Source organism: Carassius carassius, chromosome 14 (assembly GCF_963082965.1).
Source record: "Carassius carassius chromosome 14, fCarCar2.1, whole genome shotgun sequence".
NCBI classification, from domain to species: Eukaryota; Metazoa; Chordata; class Actinopteri; order Cypriniformes; family Cyprinidae; genus Carassius; species Carassius carassius.
Window position 1 is genome coordinate 3,436,739 of NC_081768.1, and position 17,544 is coordinate 3,454,282.

The 17,544-nt window shown below is 37.6% G+C and overlaps 1 protein-coding gene across 7 annotated transcripts in view; it reads left to right on the forward strand.

Moving 5' to 3' along the window:
* The window catches only part of LOC132156737 (arginyl-tRNA--protein transferase 1-like), a 94,351-nt gene that overhangs the window by 16,488 nt on the left and 60,319 nt on the right, over positions 1-17,544 (forward strand). For all 7 annotated transcript variants that reach the window (XM_059565731.1, XM_059565728.1, XM_059565727.1 and 4 more), the window contains exons 2-6: positions 1,545-1,608; positions 5,208-5,270; positions 5,479-5,594; positions 6,811-6,993; positions 13,293-13,501. In XM_059565731.1, the coding sequence (XP_059421714.1) occupies positions 1,547-1,608; positions 5,208-5,270; positions 5,479-5,594; positions 6,811-6,993; positions 13,293-13,501 (633 nt within the window). In that variant the 5' untranslated portion in view covers positions 1,545-1,546. The remainder of the gene's footprint in view (positions 1-1,544; positions 1,609-5,207; positions 5,271-5,478; positions 5,595-6,810; positions 6,994-13,292; positions 13,502-17,544) is intronic.

A 17,544-nucleotide genomic window follows, 5' to 3' on the forward strand; every position in this document is an offset into this window, starting at 1 on the left:
TAAAATGTGAGTGTTTTTTTATGCTAGATATGAAATAACAGTATTAACCAGGACAAATTACTTAATGAATGATCTTCAACTTTAATTATAAACAACCATGAAATAAATCTGGACTCTTATTTTGAAATGTCTGTGTTGTTTAACTGTTACTGGCTGCTCAATCAAAATAATGAGGCATATAAAATATGTACTCACACGTCTAATATTACAATATTAACACCTAGTTATTATAATTCATCAACAGTAGATAATAAACTTAAAAAAGTGTTAATTGATTGTGAACTGCTCTGAAAGTGTGATCCTTCTCTTTTTAAATGTCCAGCACATTTATTTCTTTAGTGAAATCATCATCTTTTAAAATTTAATAAACAGATTAGGCTGAATTGCGATTCCTGTTTTTACATCACCAAATTAGGGCCACATGTCATTAAAATGAAGATACTTTATAACCATTAATAACCATTGTGTGGTGCTCTAGGCCTGAACTGTCGGCCAGTGAAGTCTTTTTTTTGGATGTGGAGATCATGCATTGTGTTTAAGATGATTACGGTAATCCCCATTTCAGAGGCTTATTTATCTGCCTCAAACCCAAATCAAGGACTATAATGCGATGAAAACGGGTGCCCTCGTATTGGTTATATTAATGCATAAGGCAGGTGAAAGCAAACCTCTTGTTGTTTTTGTTGTGCTAATCTGACTGATGTCTCTGGATTGTGTCGTGTTCTGTTCTGTTGAATCGCCTGGCCTCTGTAGAGCTCAAAAGTCAGTGCCTGCTTTTCTTGGCCTGGATTCAGGAACTATTAATACATTTCTTGTTAATTTACATTCACATTTTCACAGATGTTTTCATCAAAAGCTGTTCACTTCCTTTGTTTAACGTTTAAAAGACTATTCACTTACCAACCTTTTCTTCTGAATAAAGCATGCTCTTAAAAACAGAAAGCTCTAGATTACAGAAAAGGTGTTTTATTTTAGCCTATACCACATTTTTATATATGCACTTGCCCTCTTATTATTGATTTTGCTTTGACAAATGTATGGTATCAGTCACTCATTTTTAGTTGTGGATATGCATCTTTATTAAAATGTCTTGTTAGCATTGTATGGTTCTGATAATTATGTCTTTTAATCCACAAGGAGTCTTCTTAGATCTCATCACGGTTTTTATTAAATGGTTTATAGCTCAATCTAGACGAAGAGACATCTTAACCCCACAGCCAAAAACTAAGAGGGTTCTCAGAGACTGATATCCTGTACTTGTCCTTGTGTGGGAGCTTAATTCTCCGTGACGTCAAAGGAAACATTTCCCTTTGTGAACAGTGTGTCACTGAGATTCACTGTCAGGGGTCTGTTTGAGGCTGGCTGTGTCGCCTATCTACAGTACACATGGATATAACACAGGCATCAGATGCCCTCCTGCTGTAGTTCTACATGTGTCCACACACAGCTTCTTAAGTGTTCAAGTGATCATGCTTTTCTTTATTTAAGAGGTTGATCCTAAGTGTGTTGTGTGTTCTAAATGCTGTTGTTCTCTCTCTCTCTAGGCATGTGGTCCCATACTATGACTGTGCAGGACTACCAAGATCTCATCGACAGAGGCTGGAGAAGGTGCTGATATTATTATTGTGTTTCAAAACATAGTCTTCTGACTTTAAATCATGTGCTGCACAAGTAGGTTTTCTTGTACAATGTCTTAGCTGGAAACTCTAGTACAGATGAACAGGATGCAGTAGTCTGGTCAGATTAATGATCTTAACACAGTGACCGAATCAGACACACTCCTTGAGCCATCTCACAGACCTCTTACAGTCGTGGCCAAAAGTTTTGAGAATTACATAAATATTAGTTTTCAAAAAGTTTGCTGCTAAACTGCTTTTAGATCTTTGTTTCAGTTGTTTCTGTGATGTACTGAAATATAATTACAAGCACTTCATACGTTTCAAAGGCTTTTATCGACATTACATGACATTTATGCCAAGAGTCAGTATTTGCAGTGTTGGCCCTTCTTTTTCAGGACCTCTGCAATTCGACTGGTCATGCTCTCAATCAACTTCTGGGCCAAATCCTGACTGATAGCAACCCATTCTTTCATAATCACTTCTTGGAGTTTGTCAGAATTAGTGGGTTTTTGTTTGTCCACCCGCCTCTTGAGGATTGACCACAAGTTCTCAATGGGATTAAGATCTGGGGAGTTTCCAGGCCATGGACCCAAAATTTCAACATTCTGGTCCCCGAGGCACTTAGTTAACACTTTTGTCTTATGGCACGGTGCTCCATCGTGCTGGAAAATGCTTTGTTCTTCACCAAACTGTTGTTGGGTTGTTGGAAGAAGTTGCTGTTGGAGGGTGTTTTGGTACCATTCTTTATTCATGGCTGTGTTTTTGGGCAGAATTGTGAGTGAGCCCACTCCCTTGGATGAGAAGCAACCCCACACATGAATGGTGTCAGGATGCTTTACTGTTGGCATGACACAGGACTGATGGTAGCGCTCACCTTTTCTTCTCCGGACAAGCCTTTTTCCAGATGCTCCAAACAATCGGAAAGGGGCTTCATCGGAGAATATGACTTTGCCCCAGTCCTCAGCAGTCCATTCACTATACTTTCTGCAGAAGATCAATCTGTCCCTGATGTTTTTTTGGGGAGAAGTGGCTTCTTTGCTGCCCTTCTTGACACCAGGCCATCTTCCAAAAGTCTTGGCCTCACTGTGCGTGCAGATGCGCTTACACCTGCCTGCTGCCATTCCTGAGCAAGCTCTGCACTGGTGGCACTCCGATCCCGCAGCTCAATCCTCTTCAGGAGACGATCCTGGCGCTTGCTGGACTTTCTTGGACGCCCTGAAGCCTTCTTTACAAGAATTGAACCTCTTTCCTTGTAGTTCTTGATGATCCTATAAATTGTTGATTTAGGTGCAATCTTAGTAGCCACAATATCCTTGCCTGTGAAGCCATTTTTATGCAAAGCAATGATGGCTGCACACGTTTCTTTGCAGGTCACCATGGTTAACAATGGAAGAACAATGATTTCAAGCATCACCCTCCTTTTAACATGTCAAGTCTGCCATTCTAACCCAATCAGCCTGACATAATGATCTCCAGCCTTGTGCTCGTCAACATTCTCACCTGAGTTAACAAGACGATTACTGAAATGATCTCAGATGGTCCTTTAATGACAGCAATGAAATGCAGTGGAAAGGTTTTTTTGGGATTAAGTTAATTTTCATGGCAAAGAAGGACTATGCAATTCATCTGATCACTCTTCATAACATTCTGGAGTACAGGTCCTTCTCAAAAAATTAGCATATTGTGATAAAGTTTATTATTTTCCATAATGTAATGATAAAAATGAAACTTTCATATATTTTAGATTCATTGCACACCAACTGAAATATTTCAGGTCTTTTATTGTTTTAATACTGATGATTTTGGCATACAGCTCATGAAAACCCAAAATTCCTATCTCAAAAAATTAGCATATTTCATCCGACCAATTAAAGAAAAGTGTTTTTAATACAAAGAAAGTCAACCTTCAAATAATTATGTTCAGTTATGCACTCAATACTTGGTCGGGAATCCTTTTGCAGAAAGGCCGCTTCAATGCGGCGTGGCATGGAGGCAATCAGCCTGTGGCACTGCTGAGGTGTTATGGAGGCCCAGGATGCTTCGATAGCGGCCTTAAGCTCATCCAGAGTGTTGGGTCTTGCGTCTCTCAACTTTCTCTTCACAATATCCCACAGATTCTCTATGGGGTTCAGGTCAGGAGAGTTGGCAGGCCAATTGAGCACAGTAATATCATGGTCAGTAAACCATTTACCAGTGGTTTTGGCACTGTGAGCAGGTGCCAGGTCGTGCTGAAAAACGAAATCTTCATCTCCATAAAGCTTTTCAGCAGATTGAAGCATGAAGTGCTCCAAAATCTCCTGATAACTAGCTGCATTGACCCTGCCCTTGATAAAACACAGTGGAACAACACCAGCAGCTGACATGGCACCCCAGACCATCACTGACTGTGGGTACTTGACACTGGACTTCAGGCATTTTGGCATTTCCTTCTCCCCAGTCTTCCTCCAGACTCTGGCACCTTGATTTCCGAATGACATGCAAAATTTGCTTTCATCTGAAAAAAGTACTTTGGACCACTGAGCAACAGTCCAGTGCTGCTTCTCTGTAGCCCATTTCCTGCACACGCCTGTGCACGGTGGCTCTGGATGTTTCTACTCCAGACTCAGTCCACTGCTTCCGCAGGTCCCCCAAGGTCTGGAATCGGTCCTTCTCCACAATCTTCCTCAGGGTGCGGTCACCTCTTCTCGTTGTGCAGCGTTTTTTGCCACACTTTTTCCTTCCCACAGACTTCCCACTGAGGTGCCTTGATACAGCACTCTGGGAACAGCCTATTCGTTCAGAAATTTCTTTCTGTGTCTTACCCTCTCACTTGAGGGTGTCAATGATGGCCTTCTGGTCAGCAGTCTTATCCATGATTGCGGTTTTGAGTAATGAACCAGGCTGGGAGTTTTTAAAAGCCTCAGGAATCTTTTGCAGGTGTTTAGAGTTAATTAGTTGATTCAGATGATTAGGTTAATAGCTTGTTTAGAGAACCTTTTCATGATATGCTAATTTTTTGAGATAGGAATTTTGGTTTTTCATGAGCTGTATGCCAAAATCATCAGTATTAAAACAATAAAAGACCTGAAATATTTCAGTTGGTGTGCAATGAATCCTTTTTGAGAAGGACCTGTATATGCAAATTGCTATTATAAAAACTTAAGCAGCAACTTTTCCAATTTCCAATATTTATGTAATTCTCCAAAACTTTTGGCCACGACTGTACAACCAGACAAATAGGTTTTTCTGCACTTGACTGCTACACTGCCTGAAAGCATAATTTTAGACCATTTTTCTGGACTTGATGTGAGTGCAAAAAAAGTACATTTTCCAATAAGTGTACAATGCCAGGTGTATATATATATATATATATGTATATATTAAAAAAACCTTTTAATGGCAATTTATTTACAATATATCTACTTTAAAAATGAACGATTGTTTATTATGTAATTAGTAGTGAGCCATACATTAATAGCCATTAATCATTTATGATAATTATTGGTTTGTGTATGACTGAATCTGAACGCTGTTATATGTAAATTAAATTAAATTTCTCTCTCTCTCTCACCCTCCCTCTCTCTCGCTCTCTCTCTTTTTTTATTTTAGAAGTGGCAAATATGTGTACAAACCTCTTATGAATAAGACATGCTGCCCACAGTACACCATCAGGTGAATGAATTTAATGTTGTTTCTTGACTATATACAGTAGGATACTCTGATCAAATTAGTATCTGACTGTTAAATGTATTGAGTTAGATTTTGAAATGTATGCATTGCAGCTCAGAAATGCTAATGAACAGTTTGCAGCATGTCAGATATGTTGCGTGTCCTTTTCACTCTTTATATATTAATGTGCTGTTGCACTTGTTTTATAAAGGTGCCATGCTTTGAACTTCCATCCGTCGAAGACTCACAAAAAGACCTTGAAGAAGGTGAATAGGTTCCTTTCCAAAGGAGAGATGCCAGTGGAGAAGCATGATGAGGGACATGAAGGTGAGCACCATTCTTACCCTAACATTCACACAGAAATGTCAAGATCCACACGCATGATGCTATGCTGGATGTTTATTTTGTAAATGTTTCATTAACTAATTTGAAAAAGCTTTTCATTACTTGACAGAAAATCACATAAAATGTGTGACTTGCATGCCTTCCACAAACCGAAGAGGCTTCATTGTTTGCTTTTGAGCTTGAGCTGATCAATAAATAACAGTTTATAGTGAGATTCAGTATTTATCTTAAGTTATGAATTAGCTCTGATATGGTTTGAAATTATGGTTTATTTGTCCAGTAGAGGATTCAGAACTTCAGCATTGAAAGCAGATTCAAAATGAACACTGGATATTGAATCAGTTTATTTTACTCTATATGCACAATTATAACAATATAGCCCGTGTAACAATAAATACATGCAGTACAAATATATTTATACTGAAACATTTAATATATGAAAAATGCAAGAATGACTTCCATGAGTGATGACACAAACAAAATCTTTGAATCACTTTGAAATCAATTCGGTTTGAATTGAAGGAGTCAAATGTACCAACTGGTGATCTCTCCATTAAAATAGATGTTACTTTCACAGTGCCACAGCAAATCATATCTGGTTGTATATGATTTAGTATATTACTCAGTCCTAATTTGAGCCAATATAAGAAGAGTTGCATCCCCCAGCCAGTGTTTTCTACAGGTATAGCCCCTGTCTGTTTCTTATATCTTGTGGCCTGGTCTGATTGGGTTTGCCATCCCAGGTTTGTTAGGAGATATCAAAGGTCATCTAAAGCCTCTCTCTTCCATACTTTAGAGGACAGTGTCTATAGTGTGTTTTCTGTGCTGTAGGCCAGACATTAACCAGATACCCTTCCTGTCGTCCATGTGTTATCTCAGACATATGTTGCGTTTTTTTTCTCATCTTTTTGTCCATATTTTTATTTTTCTATGCATGATTTGTTTTTGTGCAGTGTTGTTTAGGACAGTTTTGGTTGGGGTTTAAGAAGTAAAATTTTGCATGCAACTAGAGTCTCTTCATCATCGAGACCTATTTCATACCATTTAGACATACACTTTTAAAACTTGTGTGAGTGTCGAGGGTTTCTTTTCAAATGATTTGCATAATCCTAGGTAGCAATGCGAGACTGCGAGTTGATTGCATGAGTGGCATCGTGAATGTGGTTAATTTAAATGTGCAAGTGTTGATTCTTTTTAGGAGAGCCTATGGACTCTGTGCATGAAGAGGGTGTTCAGCCACCTCCTCAAGATCCTCTGAAAATAGACCACAGTGACGTACAGGACATCAGCACCAGTCCAGACACAGACACCGCCAACTCAGCTGCACCAACAACACCCAGAGCCGATGCAGAGAAAACCACTGCTGTTACACCCAAACCAGGTCAGTCTCATACAGTCTGCATCTTTAGCGTTTATACATGAACTCTCAGGAGCTTTAAATCATTTCAGTCCGTGAGTGAGTCATTGGAGTGATTAACTAATAACTAAAACAGTATGCTTGAAACTGATTTTTTTATTTTTTGACCAATTTATTAAGTTATTGGTTCATCTAGGTAATTCAGATTATGAATCATTCTGCACTGGAAAGGCATTGCAACCAGTGGTCCTCACAACAGAAAGATGTGTTGTCTTGTTAGTTTATATTGTTTTTCAATTCCCATTAGGTCTTTCTCTTCACGTCATCAGTTCAGACGGCAAACTCATATTCCTGCATGCTAAAGGCCTTTGTGTTGCAGAATCAGTTGCAGCAATGGAAAAACATTGTTAGAAATTTGTAGTACATTAATCTGTACAAGCAGTAGTTCTCAATCTTTTTGACTGTAATGCCCCTCATTCTCCACAGCAATATTTGAAGTCCCAGTGACTTCCTGTTGTGTTATTTTACTGGTCTGCCTAGTAAAATGCATATTCTTGATAAAATGCCAATTTTAATGCTTGTTTTGAGGCCTCGCTGGAAGTTTGCTAAGGTGCCTAGTTTGAGAACCACTGCTTTAAGAAAACCTAATGTTATTAAAATCATCTGGGTCTTAAAACAGAACCAGTTCTGAATAAGAACCAGTTGTCGATTCCTAACCAGACTGTTAATCAGAAGATATTCCTCGAAGGAACACTAGAGGGCAGCATTGGTCCAGAAATAAACGTGACATCTCCTTTAGGCATATTGGGTTTTCTTTTCTTTGTCATCTTATGTGTTCCTGCAAATATCTCTTTTCGTGTCTTACAAAACTTCACCTCTTATTGACATAAAATTTCAATAGAAAATGTGTTTGGCTTTATCAGAGGTATCTACTGTGTGTCAACACTTTGCGTTTCTTTATGCAAACGTGTAATATATTCCCTGTAGACTTGAGGCACAAGGACCGTACATCTCTGAATATTAGACAAATTAAAAGTCCTATACATCTACAGGCCGCTGGAATGAGCGTCCTCACAGAACGGTCCGGAAGTGGGAAGGATTTATAGACCCTCCCAAAAGGAGGAGAAAACTCTCGCTCTCTCCATCTCCAAACGGAAACCACCTGGTGACAAATTTATCGCAGCTTGCTTTATGACCAACCTTACGTCTGAGTTATGTCCGTTGTTAGCGTTGACGCAGACGGAGCTAAATGACTGATTCCACACTGGAGGTTAACACTCTGGTTATAATCAACAGAATCTGTGAATGGTTTCTCTGGACAGTGGAGCGAGTACATGTGAGCAGGCTTAGACCTTCACTCCTAATTCATGTTAATGAGAAACAAAGAAAGAACAATTAAAAGTCAATTTTTTTTATGACCCTGTCAAAATCTGGAAACTGTATTAAGTGGTACCTTGGGTGTTTTCAGTACTTGATAGCTGGTTGCTTATGTCCTCAGAGGGTCTTAGTAAGAGAAGTGAATAGAAATAATAGCACAAGACACTTGATTGGAGGAATCATTTATTTACACACTATTGTTTAAAAGTTTGGGTCTGTACGATATTTAAAATGTTTTTGAATTTCTTTTACATTCACCAGGGCTGCATTTATTTGATAAAAAAATGCAGTAAAAATAATATTGTAAAATATTTTTAAAATATTAAAAAAGTTATGTACTTTGTCTTTTTGGATGAAAGAATAAGTATTTTCATCATGCAAAGAAACATAAACAAAAGAAGGGCTGTCAGTGAATACATTTAATTATGTTAAAAATGTTTAATTTGACTGTCAAATTTGACTGTCGTTGTGTCAAAACGCTGAATTATTTGTTCAACTGATTTAGTTTTCATACATTCATGAAATCTGTTTATGGACTCAACGTGAGACCATTTAAAACCCCTTCTACTTTCATGATTTGGTGCATTTCAGAGTGAAACAGGACGTTCAACAATAAAAAAAAGAAGAATGAGAAATGAGAATTGATCTATCTGGAGTATAAAAAGTTAAAGGAAGAGATTGAAAAATAATGCACATTGACATTTTTAAAGCGTATAATAATCATCTTGATAAAACTTGCACTAAAGGAGTGTGTATTACAAAAGTAGATGTAGATTTCACTGTGTTTGTGTGTTGGCTGGTCCAGGTAGTAAAAGTGTTTCTCTTCTCCACGCCCCACTATTCCTCTTTCCATATGGTTTCTTCTCATAAAGGAGTGTGCCGGCCCTGACTCATCCCCACACAGCAAATATAGCTTCCCCTGTCCCCTCAGGCAGTGTGTGTGTGTGTGTGCAGGAGTGCTTGCATCTGAAGGAATGTGTCTGTGTTTCTGCTGCCTGTACATTAGCATGCGTAGCTGTATATGTGTGTCCATGAGTCCTCAAGGAAAGGCAGTTCTGGACTTTTTACGAACTGTTAACTGCTAGAGAGGGAGAACGTGTCTTCCGCAGGAACAGATCTGTCAGGGTTGATCTCTCCCTCTTACACAACGGCCCGCTCACAACAGCACGTGTTTACTGCTAAAGGTCTGTGTGACCTGTGCGACAATCCACTCAGTGTTTCTAGTCAAGCGTGATAATATTCAGTGTTTATAGGTCAGCATTTGACCGGGACCCATTTAATTAGTCTTAAAACAGTCTGAGCAGTGTTCACTCTTGATTCAGTAGTGTGCAATGCATGTTTGTAGTAATATTAGTGATAATTATAAATTATTATGCATATAATTATCAATTACTCTACATTATATATATATATATATATATATATATATATATATATATATATATATATATATATATATATATATATATATATATATATATATATATATATATAATTTTTTATTTTTATTTTTATTTTTTTATTCCGTGTACTAGCCTGAGCTTGGATCTAGTTTTATTCTTGCCTTCCTAAGAATCTTAAAAGGATAATAAGTCATTCATTCACCGTCATGCAAAACTATATGCATTTTTTTTCTTCTGTAGAGTACAAAATATTTAATTTTTTTCTGTCCATAAAGTGAAAGTCAACCGGATCCAGTGTTGTTTGGGACCCCAAAATTCTTTTCAAATTTTTATGTCCCACAGAAGATATTAAGTCATACACGTTGAGCTCAGTTACACAGTGTGAGTAACAGAACGCAGGCTGTCTTTGTCCTGGACCCGGCCCAGCGTCTGCTCTAGCTCTCTCACTCGTGTTTACTCTGGTTTGGAGGAAAGCCATTCAACGTCTCTATCATCCCTTTGCCGTATTTACAACCCTGACCGGAAACATTCCCTCCTCTAAGTCAACTGGAGGTATTAACAGGAAAAGAGGGAAGAATGAATGTTAAGAGAGAGCTAATTGTCTCAGTGACTCTGGCTCTTTGTCACAGAGCAGCGCTCGGAGGTCCTGTAGGAGGTCCCACGTCTCATGCGAAGCGTGTAAAGGCCAGATTTATTTAAGGAAAGTGTAAATAGTCTGTTAATGCATATCAATGGGCTTTTTAAAGCTGGTCCAAATCTGTGCTTTATGTTGCAAGTGTAACTAACAAGTTGTATCCGGTTAATGCTGCACTTCTAAAGAAAACTCATAAGACATCTAGATTTTAATGTAGTATTAAATTAAATAAAGAAAGTAAACACTGTTCTTGTGTTGTTTATGGGTGAATCTCTGGAAACTTGTCCAGAACTTGACCAGGTCAGATGTCTTTTTTCTGGCATTGGGGCATTATTTTAATGACAATTAAGTTTGTTTTCCTTTATAACAAACTTTATTTGTTGTAATGAAATATAATTTTCAAAGAATACAGACCACTAAGAATTTATGTTTAAAAAAAAAAATGTGTGTGTGTGTCTAATATATATATATATATATATATATATATATATATATATATAGTAAATAATATTAATATATATATTATATATATTATCTTTACTTTCACTTTTGATCATTTTAATGCGTACTTGCTGAATAACAGTATTGGTTTCTTTAGAAAAACACTTACTCTACTGTAGATTAAAACCTATTCTAAACTTGAACTTGTGGCGTGTTCATCATGGAAGCATTTGGTATTTGTTGTACTGACCTTGATTTATATTTGTTTTTCTTTCCTATAGTAGTAAAACAAATTACAGTAATGATAGTCATCAAAAAAAAAAAAAAAAAAGGTTTTAGGCTCCCTTTTCTTCATGTAAATTTATAATTCCTTATTTTAATGAAATTTGATTTGATTTGTATGCTTCTGACAGGTTTTATGAGATGCACTTAGGTCTTGTATTTCGGATGGGTTGATGGCAGGCGGGGTTGATGGCAGGCGGGCTGGCTGAGCTCGACGGCGGCTGGCACAGGGACAGGCAGGAAATGGCCCCGCTTTCCTTATTGCTCCAAACAGGATGTCGGCGTGTAAACTGTTGACATAGGATGCCGGGAGCACTCTGAGGGGCTGGCATCGGTCCAGGGAGATTGAGGGGGGGCGTGAGGTTATTGTACTCTATACACAGATATATACTGCCAAAGTTCAAAATGCATTATCACACACAAACATAAATCCAACACATGAATCAGTTTTTGTTCTCGACCGCTAGAACACGATGTGAAGCATTTCATTTTGCACTTTTGGTGTCAAATATGTGTGTGTGTTTTCGTAATTGCCAGCTAATAAGTTCGAAATCGCCTGCAGGCGTATCTAGAGACCAGAAACTTTAGCAAATGCATTGCAATACCCAGCCAAGCATTGACAGTGGAAGTGTGTGTCCAAGTGTTAGCTCAGCATTACACCATATAGCCCACTCTCGAATCTTTTCTCAATAGTAAATGGATGGCCGGCTGCCAGGGCTGCACACAGTAACAGTAACTGATGCAGTGACCCTCTCCGTCCCCCCCTTTCCCTGACCAGCCCTGCCTGTCGTTCTCGATCTGGGATTATCACCTCCTTCGGTTTCCTTCAGGGCAAATGAACAACCATCTTGACACTTTCATTTAAACCTGTGAGCAGCCTAAACAATCCTTACAAAAGCAGCAGGAGTCAACAAACAGAGCCCTGTTGTTTTACAGCTGCGATGATGTCATGATATCAGAGGAGCGCAAATGACTTCCATTTAATGGGAGGCAAACTAGTCGACTCATTGGAGCGAACACATCGTGCTCGTAAGGATCACGTTCTCCTACCGTTAGCAAACGTGCCTGCGAGCCGCTTACAGAAACATGCTCTCACACCCAGCAAAACGGCTCCGAATGTAGGAGGTGTTCAGGACCTGTTATTGATTATACCTCTCCTGTAGTCTTGGCTCCACTAGCAGTCGTAAATGGACGATTGGTTTTATTTCAGATGGGCATCCTGGCCCGCAGGTTTTTTAGACTCCTGCTGCTGGTTTTGGCTCTTTTTGGAGATGTCAGCTTTTTCACTGTGAACTATTTATTTGACATATTTTAGACTCAGGGTGTGCCTGTGCTTGTGGGCTAACCTTCTTAAAAATTACACATGCCACATGAAGCTAACCAAGTCAACAAATTCAAAATTGAACCTTATACTTTCTAGTAAATTACGATTAGTGCATGTTATTCTAAAGTATAATAATTGAAAATGTTTGAAAGTTTAAAAACTTGTAATAACACCCACTTGTCTCCAGTTTTCTGTGTCCTTCAGAAATGTATGACATGGAAATAATATGCAAATACCATATCATAACACATTGACACATTTTCCTTCGGTTTCTTTTGTGGAATTGAGTTACCACCAATAATTAAACTAATTATTTACAAGCTAAGCTGTCCTTGTTGTATACATTTTTTTTATTTTTTAGAAAGTAATACTTTTATTCAGCAAGTCTGCGTTCCATGAAGCACAACAGTTAAAACATTTTTAATGTTACAAGATGTTTCGGATTTCAAAAGTTCTGTTTGAACTTTGTTTTTTTTTTGGAAAATAAAAATATCAATGCAAACAAATCAGCATATTAGAATGATTTCTGAAGAATCATGTGACACTGAAGACTGGAGTAATGATGCTGAAAATTCAGCTTTACCGGAATAAATTATTTTAAAATATAATAAAATAAGAAAAATTTTACATTCTAATACTATTTAACAAAATTACTGTTTTTACTGTATTTTTGGTCAAATAAATTCAGCCTTGGAGAGCATAAGAGACTTCTTTCAAATACATGGGATACTTAATTTTTTTTTTACTGATCTCAAGCTTTTGATCAGTAGTGTAATTTCTTGGTGTTTGGACAATGCACTAGTTCTTGTACTGTCAGTTAACTCACATGTATCTTTTATCATGGTTTTCTTCTAAACTCTAGGTAAGGGAGCCGATCCCAACAGGCCTTTGTGTCGGAAAGCTAAGGACCTCAGGAAAGAAAGACGAATTCAGAAGGAGCAACAGAAGCAGCAAGAAGCAAAGTCTTCTTCTGTGAATCCCTCCCCAGCAAAATCTTCATCTAATCAGCCCAAGTCATTGGAGGAATTCATTACAGAGTCCTTACCCAATGACCCTCTGCACCGTTTGGAGGTAACACATAAACTTTGCTTGTATGTATTACTTTTTAAAAAACCAAAACGGGCCAAAGCAAGAGATAATGCACCAATCAAAAGTGACACCCAGTGGTTTGAGTCTCCTCAGTAAATATGCCAAGCACAAGCAATCCTCTCCTGCTTTTGCTGCGATTGCTTGGGTGAAGTCAGCATGGGTAAACAGCCACGTTTTTGCTTTCTAAGCAAGTCTATATGAAAGACCGTCATAAATCATTGTCCCTGGAGACGGCACTGGTCTGGTTCATCCCTCAATTAGCTTGTCGACTGGATTGATTTGATTGACTTCAACATGTCGTTCAATTATCTTAAGTGGATCGCAGTCAATGCCACTGTCATCTGAGCAAGGTTAGTGGTTCACCTTAAAAAAACAATACATGAGAAAATCCAGAGTCTTCATAGCCAGCACTAAAAGCAGCTCTTGTGTACAAAAACTCTTTTGTTTCATCATGAAGCTTTGCATACAAACACTTTGTGCATTTATTTATTCAAAAATGTAATGTGCGTGACAGACCCTTGTGTTGAAATCTAAACGGTCAGAGTGTAGTTTGACGTTAGTTAAACTCTGTCCTTGTAGTCTGTTTGTTGCCACTTATGTCTCTGGCGCACAATGAAATGTGTTTAAAGCAGTGTGTGGAGTCTCACAGGTTTCCAGACCTCATTTTATCACTTGTGAAATGGGGGTGTTAAGGCTCATTTCAGTAAATCTCAGTTGTGGGGTCATTAAGCCTTCGGAGAGGGACCTCAGAGACACTGTACCTAATGAGATGTTTACATACACCCAATCAGACATGTGTGAAGTTAGAATACACACACTGTAATTAAAGCATTCGTTGTTTGACAGGGAATAGATTACTTGAAGAAGACCTTGGCACATTTTACATCTTTGGCTTTTGGCGTGGAGTTCATTAAATGAATGTTCTGTGTTAGTTTACCCCAAAATTCAAAACATAGAATTCTTTTCTTACTTCATGACACAAAAAAGGAGATCTGAGCAATGCTTTTCAATGAGTTAATAAAAGTACTCCAAATCACTTTAACGCTATATTCCAAGTCTTCTGAAGTCATTATTGACTGATATTCCTCCTCTCTTCCTTTACTTCCATTGTATGCTAAACCTCAACGGATTTGCTTTAGAGATAGGATATAATCTTACACATGCAAATATAGTGAGCCAGCAGTTAGTGTTTTTCAATACACGTTCAGATTTTAGTTTTTTAGTTTTTTTTCAGCAAGGATTCATTAAATTGACCAAAAGCACCTGTAACAGCATTTATAATCTTACAGGATATTTTAGTTTCAATTAAATGCTATTTTTGTAAACCGTATTCATCATTCAGACTCCTGAAAAAATGTTGAAGCAAATATATTAAGCAGCACAACTTTTTTTCAACATTGATAATAATTAGAAATGAGCAACAAATCAGCCTATTAGAATGATTTCTGAAGGATCATGTGACGCCGAAGACTGGAGTAATTCAGCTTTGCATCACAGGAATAAATTTTCAAATATATTCCAATAGAAAACTTTTATTTTAAAATGTTATAATATTTCACAGTATTACTGTTTTTCCTGTTTTTTTTGATAAAAAAACTTTGTACTTTATTGTTCAAACTTGATATAATTTAATATTGCATTACTTGTTTACTGTAGCCTTGATAAATAAAAAAAGAGTGAAAATTAAAAAAATGTTCTGTTGTAATAATTTCTGTGGTGCAAATGCTTTTTGCTTTAACTTGTATTAAACCCTAGAACATTAAAGATTATCTGTGTTTTCCAAAGATTAATTATGATCGAATATGGTAATCAAAATCATCCATATACACCCACAGATGGCAGTAGAGGCACATCATAACTCTTTCCCATGTTCAATATCTATCCTCTTTCACCCCCTGCATAATTTGAAATCTCTGAGCTGTTTTGCCATCGCTTCGCTCTCTTTGTCTTGGTTACTCCTCACACACTTATTCAAATGTCTGCATCTCAAGAGAATCGCCCTGCAGATTAAAAGACTCTACTTATGTATATCTGAAACAAAAGCCACAAATATCTTCATTAACTTGGCCAAGCAATAATAAGAGATGTCCAGTGAGGGCCAAATAAAATAAAACTGAAGCTATATCTCCCAGTCATGCTCTTCTGGGGAACTTGTGAACTATAAGCACCTCGTCCAATGAAAATGTCTCTGTGAGAGGTCCTTTAATTAGGAACAGCTTTGCCAGTCAATTAAATGTTTTTGGAGGATTGAATTTTGATTTGCTGCCTCACTTCTGAGGTTAGTTTGTCCTTGTGCAAACACAGATGATCCTGTGAGATGTCAAGCTCAGTTTCACTAATCAAACATAACATCTGATCCCACACAGTTCGCTTTAAACTGTCAGACTTTTACACCCTTATACAGCAAGTTAAATGAAGCTTAGTCTTTAGAGTGTGTAACTTGACTGTCATGTATTTTAATAGTTATTGTGACCTGCATTTTGTAAATGTATGCGCTTATTTTAATTGTTTACCCTTGTGTTGTTCCAATCCATTATGAGAGTCAATGAAGTTTACTTCAAATATATATATATTTATATAGCTACTGGCTGGATAGAAAAAAAAAAGATTCTCCTTAGAAATTAATATTATAACCTATAGTATTGGTCATTGTTATTATAGCTTTTCATAATTTCCTGTGTTTGACTGTGGTTGTTAAAGGGGGGGTGCAATGGTGTTTCGTGTATTCAGAGTTGTTCACCGTGTTAAAGAGACAGTTTCTCATGCTAAACATGGCCAAAGTTTTAAAAAATAATTTAGAAGAATGACTGAGAATTTCTGGTAGGTACAAGTTTCGGCTGGTTTTTTTCGACCGTGGATCGAAGGACGTAGACGAGAACGGAAGTCCTTATATGAGCATTTCTCTCGGAAAAGCGCGCTAGTGCACACACATTTGCCATAGGAGAACGAGACCGCGCACATCAACACGCTTCAAAATCATCCGCAGCGCTGCATAGGATTTGTTCGAGAATGTCTCCAAATAAGTGTGTTTTTGGATGTGAGGGAAAGTTTACCGTGTTCAGCTTCCCCAAGAACCGAGCGTTACATGAACAGTGGATGCAGTTTGTTTTTCCGGGGCAGTAACGGAGTGTATCAAGTGCGTTTGTGTGTTCTGGTCATTTGAGTGATGAATGTTTTAGAAACAAGGCCCAAGTCGACGCTGGATTTGCACATCGTTTGCTATTAAAACATGGAGCTGTCCTTGTGTTTAAAGACCGCATTCATGTAAGTACAACTGCAGCAGATTTCTGTATTTTGTTGGAAATAAGCACATAAGTAAATATATGTTAATAGAAACAACACAAAACATCAGTATTACAGCTCTGACCACCGCACCCCTCCAGGAGCTCGGTGTTTCCCGGAAAGAATCGGAAAGCTGTATTTTTCTTTTATAAATATGATAAAACTAAAGACTTTTTGGATATATGAAGGATGCACCCTTTATATACCCTTTAATGCAATATAATGAAAACCAGTTCAAATGTAGCTAGAAATTGAGGAGGTTTGCTTTGTAACAGTATACAGTAAGGAGACACTTATATACAGAGACAGATTCACTGCAGGTCTGTGTTTAATCATTAGTGCAGGAAGTCATATGTTATCGTCTTCTCTACTGTTTGCATCGCATGGAGCACCAGGAAGTACTTCATAATCAATCAGTGTGTACAAATGAACAGATTTCTGGAGACACGTTAACATTCTTCCAAAATCTGTTGAGAAAATACACAACTAATTGCATTATGCAGTTGATTATCTAAATTCTATCATTAGAGACTCTTGTGAAGCCTGTCAAAACACATGCAGGTTATATTTAGTAATTTGGGTCATGGCCATGTTCACCTAAGAGTCAACTTTTTATAGACACAATCTATAACTTTTTCTCGCTGAACCCATGCTGAATCTCACCCAAATAAACGAAGGTTTTAATATGATGAATATCAGTCACAGTGTATAAATATGTATGATTTTTTTTTTATATATATATT